Raw genomic sequence first — 15,306 nt, 5'->3', positions numbered from 1 at the left:
GAACAGTCCATTGAGTGTCTGGAGAGCATGAACCAGTTCTGATGGTTAGCATTAATTGTAGAAAAAAACAGTATGTTTTTAATATTGCAGCACAGTGGAAATTTCAGTAAGTGAGGTTAGATTTGAATAGCATTTTACAATTCCCAAGACCTCTTGTGGCCAATGTTGGCTTCATCACTTTGGCTGCTGATGCACGTTCCTTTGGCTTCTATGATAATGTTTGATTTGATATTACACTTCACCATGAATGTTTAGACAAACATCACTAGGCACTATGATTTCATCTCCTGTAGATATGGATTGTCTTATGTTGTTACTCAGAGGTCGAGCCTAACTCCTAGCTTTTTCAATCTGTAAATGGAACAGTTGAGGACAGTTTTTGAGGATTTCAGAAACATCATTCATCAATATGCAGTTAACACTCAAATGTACTGGAAAACCTCGAGTACTGAACACATTTTAACCTTGCAGAGAGGAATTCAATATATGGATTCCTGAAACATTTCTAAAACGAAATCCACAAAAAACGGATTTATTTTCTTCTTTTGCAGGCAAAGGAATACATATGATCCTACATTTTCACAACAGACGGATTCACATCTCCACAATAAAATATGTGTATATTATATTAACTGTATTGACTTAAACGCTCGTAGTCGTGGACTCTTTATTTTAAAGCCCTCTTCTGTGCTGGGACCGGGTCTGCTGAATTACAAGCCGTTATTGCACCGGGGGACCTGGAGCTGCTGTTGCTTTCCTCGTGATTAACTTTTCATCTGGACGTTCACTGGGGTGCGGGACTGCGAGGCCCAGAGGTCTGTGCGCAGGTCTGTGCACTGTTGCAACCTTGCGCACCTGGTGCCTCTTCCCGCCCACCACTCCTCCTATTTGAAGCGCGCCCATCACGCTACCGCGGGACGAAGCGCGGGGCGAAGCCCGGGCCAAGGGCGGGCCCGTTGTAGCCCGTTAGAGACCGTGTAAGACCGGACCGGGCCCTCCTTCTAAGTCTGTTTATTAAATGCTCTTAATGATTTGTATGTATGCTTCACCCGTGTAGCAGTTTGTATTCGAACATTGTTCTTATTTAAACATATGTGTTTGCCGGGAAAGTATATCTTTATCTTTGAAATATGTCCACACAAGGAAGCAGGAGTAAAACTGCTGCTGAAGGGGGTCAGATAGTGGGACCTTTAGACAATTTTCTTATAAGGGCAAACTCTTTTATTGACCAAGGTATTCCTGACCTCGAACGCAGAGTTTCTCAAGACCTAGCAGTGGGTCTCCAAAAAAGATCTTCCTTGGGCCACCTTGCCACTGTAAGAACTCCTGAGCAGATTAGGAAACCTCCTTCAACAGAGGTTCGTGTTGATGTCCATAGCCTACCAAATGTGGTGGATCTATCGGCATCAGAACCTCTGTCTGACTCCCAAATTAGTCTAGAACTTGAAAAAACTCCAGACTTATCAATGCATACTACGCCAGAGGTAACAAGACAGTTGAGAGGAAAGAGGGAGGGCGCTGTAAGGAAAAAAAGGGATAAACAGAAAACTAAAAGGGCCAAGAGGACACAGGAGTTAGCCAAGCACCCGGGGGATAACTCAAACAACCTTGTGCAGAAGGGCGCGGAAAACAGAAATAACAACCTTTTATATCCTGTCACAAATGAGCCCTTGGGAACCGTAACCACTGATGTTTTGACTATCTCGATAGGGGGCGAAAATGAAAAAGTGGCAGAAAATCAATTTCTAACAAAAGTGGGGGAGTTATTTAAATCTTATCTCTCCCCGTTAGAAATTAGATTACAGCATATTGAAAAACATCTAGCTGAATTAGTTACTCTTTCAAAAAGGAAAACTCCATCAACCCCTGGGATATCAAAGATAGGGGGAAATAAACTACTTACTGATAAAACATCAGTTCCACAAGAAATAAAAACAGTGGCTGCAGGGCAAACTGTAACGTCGAAAACCCCTGCAGCAACAGTAGAGAAGAAAGCTACTGATAAACCCAAAGAACATGCTGTGCAGGATAGGGTGGTTAGTAATACCCCCCATAGTACCCCTGAAGAATGTCAATAGGGATTCCCACAGGGGAGTGTCCAATAGTAGATTCCCTGCTAATCTCCCCCCTGAGGCTACCCCCTTTGTGGTAGTGATGACTGGTGTCCCGGAGTTGATAAACACCACAGATGAACCTCCCTGGGCATTGATGAATAAGGTCCAATACTGGCTCAATAAGAACCGCCCATTACCACCTTATTGGTCGAGTCAGATCATAACGGTTCGCAGAGTTCCCTGGGTGGGTCACGGAAAGAAGTCAATCCAGGGTGACTGTATATTGGTTAATTTTAAGGATCCCCGTACAGTGAATCACATCTGTTCATGGGGCCCCCAAAATAACAATGAAGGTATAGATACTAAAAGACTCTCCTTTTTTTTACCTCCCTGGGACCCACAATGACTTAGTTACCGAACAGAACTGGCATAGAGTAGGTCAACGAGTGCCAGGAAGAGAGTGGAAGGATTGGGAAGGTAACTCCATCAGATACCCTACCAGGGAGGATTGGGGAGGAAATTCCATCAGATATCTTACCAAAGAACCATCTTTCAGGGACACCTGGAGAGGAATTCCAACTATGAACAGATATAGCTGTCTGGAGATGGTGGATTGACCATCAACGCCCACTGAGCGCCAGAAAGGTGATCGTACGCACACTGATTGCATTTCACCACAGGGCGAGAGAGTCATCTCCATACAGGTAGAATCTGTCTCATTGGATGTAGACACTGGTTCATCGGAAGTAACCTCGAGGGCCAATGACGCATCCCAGTCACAAACTACAACACACGTGGGGGAGGTAGACAGTCTGGCTGAGGGTGTCCCTTTTCGCTTGATTTCGTGGAACATAGCTGGCCTGTCACGGAGGCTAGAGGACCCGGCATGGTTAACATTTGTGAAATCCTTTGATATAGTCCGTCTCCAGGAGACATGGAGCAGAGGGTCCCCTGGTTTGGATGGTTACCAATCTTTTAATGTTCCAGCAGAACCCTCACAAGCTGGAAGAGCCAAAGGAGGTCTTATGACAGCTATCTCTGTAAAGCACTCTAGGATAAAATCTGATACTTTGATGGAATGCCCCTGGTTCCAATTGCTTCTGATTAAGGACCTATTTTTGGTCCCTTTGCTTTTAATCAATTGGTATTATAATATATTTGATTCCCATACTCCAGTGGTCATACAAAAACTACAGGATGAGATTGCGAAAGTAACTATTACATTTCCTCTTTTTATCATGTGGGTAGGTGATTTTAACTGTTGTTTGTGTAAATTTAGTGGTTCAAGAGTTTGTGGTCTACTAGACCTAAATGACCAGCTCCTCGCGCATTTTAAGCACTCAAAACAAGGTGAGGCTTTAAATAATATTATAATAATTAATGATATTTGTGCCTTGGATATGTCTAATTTCTCAAGACGCCAGAGTGTCCCCACTTTCCATGGCACGGGAGGCCAGACGAGTGTTATAGATTTTGCTTTGGTCTCACGAAAATATACTCACCTTATTAATGATTTTCAGATTGTGGTTAACCCAGCGAGTGACCACAATCCACTTATTTTAAGTTTGTGTCCCGCTTTCAAGAGAAGGCAGATTGTGGGGCATGCAATTACATTCAGCCAGAACCAGGGAGTTACCCTAAGGTGGGATAAGGTAGATCCAAGACTCTTAGAGGTGGAGATTTTCAAGATAAAGAAACAAAGGTTGGAAGCCTGCCTAACCCCCTCGAACGAGGCAGAGGTAATAATTGATAATTTTGAGGCTCTTTTAGGTAATGTGGCTTCCCAGCTCCTGAAACCTATGGGAGGAATCAAGGGAAACACCTGCAAATGGTTTGATGCAGAATGCTCTAGAGCACAATCTAGCTTAACGAAGGCATTACGCCAAGTGCCTCGGGATAGGGTTTTGGTCAGAAGGGCAAGGAAAATTTATAGAGATGCCATCACTAAGCGCAAAACCGACTTAAAAAGGCAGGCATGGGATGACTTGACAAAGCCTCAGAATTAAAAGACAGCCGACTTTTTTGGGAGGTTATAAATCGCCCTTTCTTAAAAAGCGAAGAAAAGGATACCCTACAGGTGCACATCCCAGGGGAAACATGGGAGGTACACTATGGGAAATTTTTTAACCCAAAAGGGGCCCCCCTCGTAACTAGTTTCGAGGGGATGTGTGATATAAATCGGGAGTCAGCAAATATGCTTAGTCTCTCACTGACTCTCCCTGAGGTAGAGGCCGCACTAAGTAAGGGCATTTCACTGAAGGCCCCAGGCCCGGACTCGGTGCCTTTGGACTTTTTTAAATATAATACAGATGTGTGGGCACCACTTTTATTACTCCTGTTTAAAGCAGTTGTGGTAGGTCGCATCCCGACATCTTGGCAAGAGGTGGTAGTGGTCCTGATATTTAAAAAGGGCAATAAACGTGACCCCTGTTGCTATAGACCAATATCGCTAATAGATGCGTCCTGTAAACTAATGGGTAGGGTGATTCTGGCTCGCTTGGAATCCTGGGCCGAATCAAATGGTATTATTGTTGAATCCCAATACGGCTTTAGGCGGGGAAAAGGCACTACTGAGCAGTGCCTAAATCTGGCACTAATCATGGGTAAGTACATGAAGGCCAAGCGTGGTTGTATCCACTTGGCTTTCATGGACTTATCCAGTGCCTTTGATACTGTATGCAGAAACAAACTTTGGCAAATGATGGAGTCTATGGGGTTTGAGGAACCGTTGGTCACACTACTTCGTAGACTCCACGCTGCCACAACAGTAAGGATCAGATTTGGCCCTGCTGGTGAGAAGACAAAGTCCATACCATCGACTGAAGGGGTCCGCCAGGGGTGTATACTGGCCCCTTTTCTGTTTTTGGTGTACACCAATGGTTTGGAAGCCTTCCTGTTGGATAACTGTGCAGATTATCCCCAGGTAAACGGTAAACGGATACCGATGTTATCTTATGCATATGACACGGTTTTAATGACCCTAACTGCTAATAGCATGCAAACTTGTTTAAATGCTTTCGAAACCTTTATGCAGGGATTAGACCTAAGGGTCAATTTCACTAAGTCCTTCACTATGGTCTGCGGCCCGAAAGGGGTAAAATCTCGCAGGCTTATGGTGAAGGACTCAATCATTGTGAAAGTTGATAGTTTCAACTATCTGGGGAATTTATTTAATAAAACCTTGAGTTGGGATCCTCTAGTATCAGCACGTGTACAAAAGGCTACCCAAACTGTTGAGGCCATCTTTCGCTTTTCGAGCAAATTGGGTCAGAAGCCGGTTGCTGAACTAAAATCTCTATACAAAGCTAAATGTATCCCAGTCGCAACATACGGCGCGGGTGTGTGGGGAACGCAATCCTGTAACAATATCAAAATTATGGAAAACAAGTTTATAAAACGTCTTTTATGTGTCCCAACAGGTACTTCCAACATTTTATTTTTTGCCATACTGAGGCGGGTCTCGAATTCGTGAGTGACACCATCCATGTCTCCCCTTTGCTGCTTTGGAGCAAGGTTTGGTGTACTGACGATTTGAAACTCACTAAGGAAATACTACAAGACTGCCTCAAGCTTGAGCATTTCGAGAAGATCCCATGGCTACTATACGTCAGGGAAACCCTCTCCAAGATAGGTCTGCGTTATATTTCCTCGAATGTTGAGACTATTGGTACTGAGACAAAGTCATTAATTAAAGAGGCTTATCGCACTAACCTAGGTGTGTTGAGAAACAATAAGAGCGCGGTCTACCATAGGGGAAGGCTGCAGCATCAACCTTACCTTTCATATATAGGGCAGACACAATGGCGCTTTTATCTGACTAGGTTCCGTCTTAACACACTGCATTTTTTATTTGCTTTTCCAAAACAGATGGGCTGATGTGAGAGTCTACCCTTGTGTGCTTGTAACAACAAAGTCTCTCAAAACACTCTTCATCTTGTACTTTTTTGTTCCTTGTACAAAGATCCAAGAAGTAGATTTATTAGGCCGATTTTGTTAATCTTTGGATCTCGTTATTATAAAGAGGGATATGAACATTTACTCTCACTATCAACCCCAGCAATATGTAATGCTGTACTTAGTTTTAGTAGAGTAGCACTCAGTATCAGAAACCGATATTGAATACTGTCATGGATTGTTGTTTCCTATTTACGTGAACAGTGTAGAGTTTGGTATTAACATCAACTGTATTTGTATTGTCAAAATTTTTCTCCGTTTAATATACGTGATCTCTTTTAAAATTTTCCCGTAAAACATTTAATGGCAATATAATAATGTTTACGGATATAAATATAATTGTATGATCCTATTAATTTGTGTAATATGCTATGTAATACTTTTATGATTCTGTTTTTACGAATCGAAATAAAGTTTTCTAAACGAAAGACTTAACTAAATAGCCAATCACTGGACCAATCCTCTTACATATCTACATTTCTATCCATCTCTGACAGACAGAGGGGCTTAGATGTTGTGATTCACTGGAGGTCAAATTACCAAGATTCAGAACCTCTTTTACCCAATAATATTTTATCAGGTGTGATTACTAATGCATGGAAGTCCTTGCCTATCAACATAAGGACAAACCCTACTTATATGTTCTTTAACATTAAATAAACTAAAACCCCATCTCTTCCCTCTATTTTTAATGCCTCACATCTTACACAACATATGTGATACAATTCCCTGCTTATGTTTCATAGTTTGTTTTTTTAGATTTGAACTATGAAATGCAGTTCACCATCTGGCTGTAATCAATTTTCTGATCTTTTCCTGCATCTCATGTAAACTTTACATGAGTTCTACCTAAATCACATTTAGATTCACAAACTGTAGTGCTATTTAAAATTGTTAAATAATTGTGGTTATTTCTCCCTTAAGAGATGCAGATTGATAGATCAACAGGATACGCTTTTTGCTTTTGTGTTTTACTGGTAAGAGGTCATTCATTGTGATAGTCTTATGAAACATGCTGTGAGGGAGTTAAAATGTATTTCTATGTTGTGGACATCCAAGTTAGTGAAGACTCTTTTCAAATATATTTTACCATGTTTTTGATTGTGCCATTTCATCTCTTTATGGGTTTTTATTTAGCCATGGACGGGGCGTCAATGTTCAGATCACTGAACTTTTATTAAGTTATGGGTACTCATGATATCTTTTTTGGCTAGATCTGGTTCATGATTTGCTTGTGTACAATGATGGTGAGGGTGTTGGCGTTTAATAACCTTGCAAAAGGAGTGCTTGTTGGCATTCCCACTGTGGAAGCTGAAGTCATAAAGACAAATCCGGTCAGAGGCGCAAGTGAGCTGTGTGGTTAGGTGATCTATGAGGCGCTCCATGGGAAGAGGTGATCAAATCTACTGAAGTGGATTGAATCGGATGGTGTGATTTAATATCTGGCTACAAGACATTTAAATGTGCAGTGCAGTGTGGTGGGAGATAGTTTACATACAAGTGTGCTTCCATTGATCAAGTTCACCTCACTTCAAACTGCCGGATAAAGCAGTCCAGCAACAGAGAAGTCACCTTCAGTGTTTCCTCGGTTAGCGACTGTGCCTATAAGTTTTTTTAAGATCATCTTTGGAAAGTGAGATACGGTTGTAATGGGCAACAAGAAGCATAGTGAAAACAAACTCTCGTGCATGTGGGGAATTAAGAAATATCACAGGCAAGAGAGTCCGCAATGTACCTAATGAAATAAGGGAAGGATGACTTTGAGTGTACAATATATTCACAGTGATAAAGTTATGGGTGTTTTTCACATGGTCTACCCCGATAGGGGTCCATTCGCCTTTGAGAGATTTTACAGCACCTGGCTATTAAAACATACCAGAGCTTTGAAGCATACTACATTCACCTATTCCTGTGTAAGGACGATTGGTGAAAAAGCGATCAGACGTTTGCTCTGCGGTCACTGTGAGGTTGGAAGTGGGTTGCAGAAAGCCTGTTGGACAAGAGGAAAACAGGCATACTAAAATTACTATGTTTATAAATCAATAGTCTTCATCTGTGTGATGCAGATTATATCGCTATAAGATGACATTAATAGGGGTTACTTTTTCGTCCTCAACAGAGGGCACAGGATTTGATTTGATGAGTCTTAGGAAAATGTTTTTTCCATGCATTATAAATCTCATTGCCTCCAAAACCAATCATAACAAAGCATGTTTTGCTTAATACAGGATTACTTTCCATGTGCACAACCACAGACTGTTAATATACTGTTGCTATATTCAAATCATTCTCAAACTGAAATTGAATTTATCATCAAAGTTTTGCACAAGTAACACAGTAATATAAAGAGTGATGTAAATCGAGAACATTAGCCCAAAGAAGAAGCATCTGTATTTCTAATAGTCTGAAGTTTAATTCTAATAGAAATTTCAGTATGCAAGCCACAAATGTTGTGACCCTTGGGTTTAATTTGGTGAACCCAAACCAATTTCGACACATGGCATACAGAAATATGTTTTAACCCTGGCTGTGCCACAAAGCTTCCCTGTTTATTGCAATATATCAGCACATAACATAGACTGTATCCTTTTGCACTGCAGGATATGAGAGTTGTTATACTGCCACAGCTGTTCCGACTATCCATAAATGCATCCACCACACAACATCGTTTCACATGCAGTCTAAATAGCTCGGCCTGTGGGCACAACTCAGACGTGTCTAAACATATTTTAAACACTGACTCCTTATGGTACTTGGTGGACTTGGGAGATTGATAATAATGACGTTTCAAATGTTGCAGCTGCACATGTAGTGAGCATTCTCCTTAAAGCTCCATTTCAGAAGAGCCATGATCCTGGGTGTGAAAAAGGAAGGAGCCACCATACGGGTGACTGAGTAGCAAGCAAGCATCCATGGCAGTGGAAAAAAAACACGACGATGAGAGGCCAAGTGGGAACTTCAGTATTTGCACCAATGATCATGAGACTGGGGTGAGGGGCAAGATGACAGCCGTGAATACAGTTGTGCGGGCTTGAAGCTCCGGAGGTTCCCCCCTCCCTGCTTCACTTACCATGACCTGGGGGCAGCTGTGACCGGGTTTGGAGGTTTTGTGTTGGCCCCGAGGTGAAGCGCTGGTGAAGCGGGTATGCTGTGGATCGCCTGCGGCACCCCCCGCTTGGTTGTACTCCGACTCCTGGCGCTGACGAGACGGGCTTCCGGGTGTGCGCTCGCCGCCCGGACTACTGAGCGGATGGTGCCGGCGAAAAGACTGCTCAATGCGGAATTGAACCCTGAGCTCGATGGTGTTGTAATGCCCCCAAACGCTGGGCACAGAAGAGCGCGCAACTACACGTAATATGCCTGACAGTACGGAGGGCAAGATATTGATACCAACTGTGGAGAAGAAGGACGCTGCACGCACAGAGGGCGGTAAGAAGGCTGTCCCTGCATTATTTCTGGCTATGAAAGCAAAAAAATATATTTCTGCCACATCAGCTACTCTTGAACCAGAGCTTAGTCTAGAGGAGCAGGGGGGATTGCCTGCTAGACTCAGTGGTTAATGAAGATGGGGCTTCGAGTGGCACCCCCCCAAGGCTCAGTAGAAAATGGCGAGAATGGGGAGTGTGGTGATAAAGATACTGGGAAAAATGCAGAAAGGACCGCAGCGGGGACACTCCTCGAGGCTCAGCCAAGAAGGCACAGAAGGGGGAAAGTAAAGCAAAGCCTGGCCCTGGCAGTTCAGATATGGCAATAAGAAAGAAAAGGGAGTAGTAGGACTCAAGGAAAGAGAACGACTCTGGCGACCCCCCTTTCTATTCAATATCGGACCCCTAAGATACATCTGGGGATGAATCCGACCCAGACAAACACAAGGGAATCGACAGCCCAAAAACAGTGCGCAAGTAGGGGGACTTGGGTCTGTTCACCGGCTATCACCCGGCGGGAGTGCAGACTCCTTTCAATGGGAGTTTTCATTTATGGCTGAGACCGAGATGGCCATCGGGATGCAACCCAATTTTGAAACTGTTGAGAAACCTGAAGATATCTCCCTAGCTGTTATCTACCAGAGTATTATGGCCCACAGGGAGGAGACGCGTGCAGAGAGCCAGTGTACGCAAGGGGCCTGTCGTAAACTTCGGAATGCAGTGCGGAGAATTGCTAAGTCTTGCTCCGAGTTTGCTGACAGGTTCAATGAGGCTGAGGCCCGCATATCAAACTTGGAGGATGAACTTGCTGGCAGGAAAACAACTACAGAGACCCTGCGCTCCGCTAAGGATGACACCCTCTGGAAAATCACTGACTTAGAAAACCGTCTGCGGTGGAACAATCTTCAAGTACTGGACATTCGTGAGGGGTCCGAGGGGCAAGACCCACAAACATTTATAGTTGAACTGTTCTCTGAAGCTTTTACCGGGTTAACCCAATGGGATTGGAGTCGTGAGATTCAGAGGGCACATAGATTTCCTTTTGTGAAACGTAATAGGCTGGGCCAGAGCTCTCCCAGACCAAGGGCGATTTTAATATCAGTTAATAACTATCTGGCGAGAGAAGCAGTATATGACCTGGCACGCCCTGACAGAAAGAAAACTGGGAAGGGGATTGACTTCTTTGTGAAGATGGCAATTACGCGAACTCATTACTCCATTTCATGATAAGGGGGCACAAGCCTTTTTGCGGAATCCTGCAAAACCCAAAATTATACACAATAAACATGTGTGGTTCTTTACAGCGGAAGCAGCTGCTAAAGAGTATCTACAATCCTTATTTATCCTTATAAAGGCAGGGGGAATAAGGAAGAGCTAAGGATATTCTCTGATGTTAGCTGACATTAGGTGGAGCCCCCTTTTTTTTCTATCTAGCAATTGATTGTATTCTATTAATTGTATTATTATCTATCCACATCTCGGTTCTTGAGGTCATTATGTGACATTATGTGGAGCCCCGTTTTTGCTATCTACACGTTGATTGTATTGTATTGATTGTATTATTATCTAGCCGCATTTCTGTTCTTGAGCTGGTGTTGCATGGAGGTTATGATACATGGTGGAGGGTGGTAAATAGTTTTGTGGTCAAAACATGGGAGGGGGCAGGGGACTCCGGACGATGTGAAGCTCAATCCATCTCGGAGACCTTGTGTCTCCAAGCCTCTAGTTTGGGGATGGGTGGGGGTGGGACACGGCTCCGACTGGAATTGTGTGTGGGTGAGAAGGGGAGGGTTGCCGTGGGGGTTGGTGGGGGGTGGTGCTGGAGGGGGGTTGTAGCAAAAATAATCCATGGTGGTTTGATCAAGAGAAACATGAAATTCAATGGTTTTAGGCACACAGTATATGAGCATAAAGATACATGGAAGGTAGGTGGGGGACAGTGGTATAATTGGTGGCATTTGGTTCTGTTCCCTGAATGTAAGCGGTTTGAACGATTATAATAAAAGGCAATGTGTTGTGAATGAGTTGCAGGCGCTGCAGACTGACCTGATATGCATACAGGAAACCCATATTCCATGGCCCAAAAGCTAAATATTGGCTGAATTAGGCCTGACAGTTTTAGTTTGTACTGAACAATCCACTACTATACGGGGGTAGCAATTTTGGTGAAGAATTATATACAAGGGACAGGAAGGGCATTGGCAGACAAACAAGGGTGATGGGCTATAGTGGAATGTAGGATTGGAGGTCAGACTTATACGATATGTTCCATATATGATTCTAATTTTGATGAGGCCCTCATAATTGAAAGGTTAAATGTGGAACTGGAATTATGGCCCATTCCATTGATTGTATGCGGTCATCTAAATATACATCTTGAGCCGGATGCGCTACAAGATGATAATAAACCCTACAAAGGGAGGAAACCAAGGGTATATAAGGCCCTACTGGCTTTATTGGTGGAACATGGATTGGTGGATGCCTGGGCTACACGGAGAAGTGTGGATCCAGGGTATACGTATTACTCCGATCCGCATAAGAAATTAGTAAGACTTGATTATTTTTCCGTTTTGGGTCTTCTGCTTTCGGGAGCCAAAATACAGGTGTACCCACGGGTGTCCTCAGACCATGGACCCTTAGTGTTGAATCTTTGTAGGTCGAGGACTGGAATCAAGCTGCGATCTTTTTCATGTGATCGGAAGCTATTATTGGATGAAAGCTATGTGACAGATATGCAGATATGGGTTCAGAATTTTTTTTCTATAAACCGCAACACAGCAGGGACTTGGTGTGTATGGGATGCTTTTAAAGCACGTTTTACGGGGGAGACCCTTTGCTTCGGCCTATAAAAGCAAATGCGAGCGGTATTACTGGAATTATATGCTTGTCTTACGGTAGCTGGGGAAAAACTCATGCAGGGCATACATGAGCCTCAGGAGATTGCAGCCCTCCAAACGGAAGTAGCGCAGGGCAATGCCAAAACAAATCTATATTGGAGCAAAGAGATAGCTAAGAAATATTCTATTAATACGAAATTAAATTATGAATATGGGGAAGCAACTGGATGCTGTCTGGCACAGAGGTTAAGATCTAAAGAAGCAGCTCAGAGGATTAGCTCTGTGGTAGACTCTAGGGGCAATATAGTAGAAACCGATGCTGGGATTTTAAAGGTGTTTCGTGATTTTTATGAGGTACTTTATACCAGTGAGGACTATGATTCACATGCTGGGGAATCCCTGTTACAGAATTGTTGTAATCACCTTCACACGCAAGATGCAGAATTGCTAGAAGCCCCAATTACGATGGAGGAGCTGGAAAGAGCTATCAATTGCTTAGCTATGGGCAAAGCGGCAGGGCCCGACAAACTTCCTTTGGAAGTTTATAAAACTTTCTTTGGAGTATTAAAGACCGATATGGTAGTCACATTTCAACAGGCCCAAGCAGGAGCTGCCTCCCTAACATGGAATGAGGCTAGAATTCTTGTTTAAAAAAAAAAGATGAAGGGGCGTGGCCAAGATGGCGGCGGAGTAGGACGTGCTTTAAGTCCCCTCCGGCGCCGGGCCTTCTATAGCCTTGTTAAGCACCGATACAGGGCTCCTTCACAGCCCCCTGGAAGCGCCTGTAACCGCTGGAGGCCGTGTGTAACCGTCAGCCCCGAGCTAACAGCGGAGGTACCCCCGGAGCGGCACTGGACCTGGAGCCGGCGCATCACGAGGTCCGGGCGCGGCGCTGTGAGTCTCGGGGGACTGCAGACCGCTGGGAGTGAGCTGCCACCCGTGGCTGCCTTGGAGGGCTGATAGGGATCACCCGGAGCCGCGGGTGAGATCCCGGTCCCGCCTACAGATTGACCGTGTCGGCAATTCCCGACTGCCGGAGGCTACGGAGCCCGGACTGCTGAAGGACCCACCTCTCGGCTTGAGGTGTACGCGACCCCGGGGCTTGCGGCCTAGTGACGGAGGCGGACCGGAGCCAGCGACGGGACGAGAGGAGGTACTTTGGCTGACCTGGGGTGGCGGAGACTTACCCCGGACATCTCGACAGCTCCTGGCCGGAGCGCGAGGGGTAGAGTCGGGAAAGGAGCGGCCCGGGCCTCCCGGCCACACGGATTGTGCCAGCCCGAGGACTGCGGCCTAGTTGCCGTGAAGGAGCGGAGCGGGTGCTGCGGCCCGCCCTACTGTCGGCTCCCGGTACCAGCGGAGTTTCTGGGAGCGATGCGCTCGCTGGGGACCCCTGACCTACACGGCGGATTGCTGGCGGGCTGGTCGGCCATCTTGGAGTGTGCCTTCCTTCCACCCCTGAAAGGTACGGAGAATTAGTCCGGGTGCTGGGGACCCAGCATCTCAGCTGTGACGACCACTACTGGACGGCGCTTCGCTGAAGGGTTGGAGGCTTTGGACATTGGAGCTGGGCCCAGAGGCTCACGGAGATGCGGGCCTAAGTCGATAGTTCTGCTTGACCTGGGGGTCACCTGGTCTTCGGGCTCCTCCCTGTATTAAGGTACAGCAGGCGTGTGGCGGCGGACTGCAGAGAGGTGACGCCGGGTGACATCTGGACTGCAGACTTCAACGCAGGCTCCGTGGGATAGACGGAGGGCGCGTGGCAGTGTCCTGGCCTGGGACAAGGTGCCTGCTGGGAGGTGACTCCCTGCGTCGGACTGGCTTCTAGGAGGAATAAAGGCGCGACGATGTCCTCCTCACAGCGCAAGGGGAAACCCGGCAAGGATGGCCAGCCCAAGGGACCCCAACAACCGGCATCACCGGGACCTAGCGCGTCTTCTGGGCACTCAGACGATGAGGCCCCCGCTACCAAGGCCTTCATGACAGAACTTTTCACATCGATAAAAGAGGACATTTCTGAGCTCCGTACTCAACTGGCGTCGGATCTCCGTGAGGTACGCAGAGATTTAGACAGCATCGGGGAGCGGGTGACCACCCTGGAAGATCATGATCTGAGCATGGCGAACGATGTCCACCAACTGCAACAGGATGTGATCCGACTTACGGAGCAGAACCTAGACCTCCAGGCCCACACGGAGGATCTGGAGAACCGTTCCCGCCGGAACAATATCCGCATACGAGCTGTGCCATGGGATGGTGAGGCGGGTGATCTTCGTGGTTATGTGCTGGCACTTTTCTTACAGATACTCGGCGAGGAGGAACTGCATGACATCAAGATGGACAGAGTCCACAGGGTGGGTCTGCCCAGACGGGGAGGAGGGCCGCCGCATGACATTCTGGTCTGCGTGCATGATTTCCAGCTAAAAGAGCGTATTCTACAGAAGGCGTGGGACCTTCCATCCCCGCAGTTCCGTGAGCACCGTCCTCAACTGTATCAAGACTTGGCAGCTTCGACGCTCCAGAAGAGGCGCGAGTTCCGCCCTGAGAGAACGTAACATCTCCTACTCGTGGGGTCACCCCTTCCGCATCGTCTTTCGATGGCAAAACAGGCTGGCACAGGTCCGTTCCCTACAGGCGGCGAAAGAGCTTCTTGGCATTGATGACCCGACTCCTTCGTCGACGGCTGGCAATTCACCTTCTCGGAGGCGACGGCGGTCCTCCTCGTGGCATAGAGTGGGCTCGGAGATGGATAGCAGGAGGCCGGACCGCACGCTCAGCTTACAGGAGAGAGGTGCGGCGGTGGCTTCTGTGGCCTCTGTGACATTGGCTTCTTCCCAGCGGAGCTCCGGAGCGGCCTAACCCATAGTTCGATGGCCGATGGCGCCGGAGGGGCACAGGAACTCAGGTACCGTGGGTATGATTGTACTTTTTGAGAAGACACCCCGGACCGTGGCCTTAGGGGATCCACCAGTGATGTCCTGACCCCAACCTGAGGAGGTCTCTTCGGACTGCTATCCTCTGGGACTGTTGAGTTTA

General features: G+C 46.2%; 1 protein-coding gene across 5 annotated transcripts in view; it reads right to left on the bottom strand.

Moving 5' to 3' along the window:
* The window catches only part of LOC144823977 (uncharacterized), a 136,526-nt gene that overhangs the window by 27,352 nt on the left and 93,868 nt on the right, over positions 1–15,306 (bottom strand). For 3 of the 5 annotated variants that reach the window (XM_078682958.1, XM_078682966.1, XM_078682992.1), the window contains one exon: positions 7,885–7,998. The exons of the other annotated variants lie outside the window; for them this stretch is intronic. In XM_078682958.1, coding sequence (XP_078539084.1) covers positions 7,885–7,998 — 114 coding nt within the window. The remainder of the gene's footprint in view (positions 1–7,884; positions 7,999–15,306) is intronic. 5 annotated transcript variants of the gene reach the window in all.

This window comes from Lissotriton helveticus, chromosome 1_1, assembly GCF_964261635.1.
Source record: "Lissotriton helveticus chromosome 1_1, aLisHel1.1, whole genome shotgun sequence".
NCBI classification, from domain to species: Eukaryota; Metazoa; Chordata; class Amphibia; order Caudata; family Salamandridae; genus Lissotriton; species Lissotriton helveticus.
Note: the sequence above shows the minus strand (reverse complement) of the source record. Positions and strands in the feature narration are given on the sequence as shown.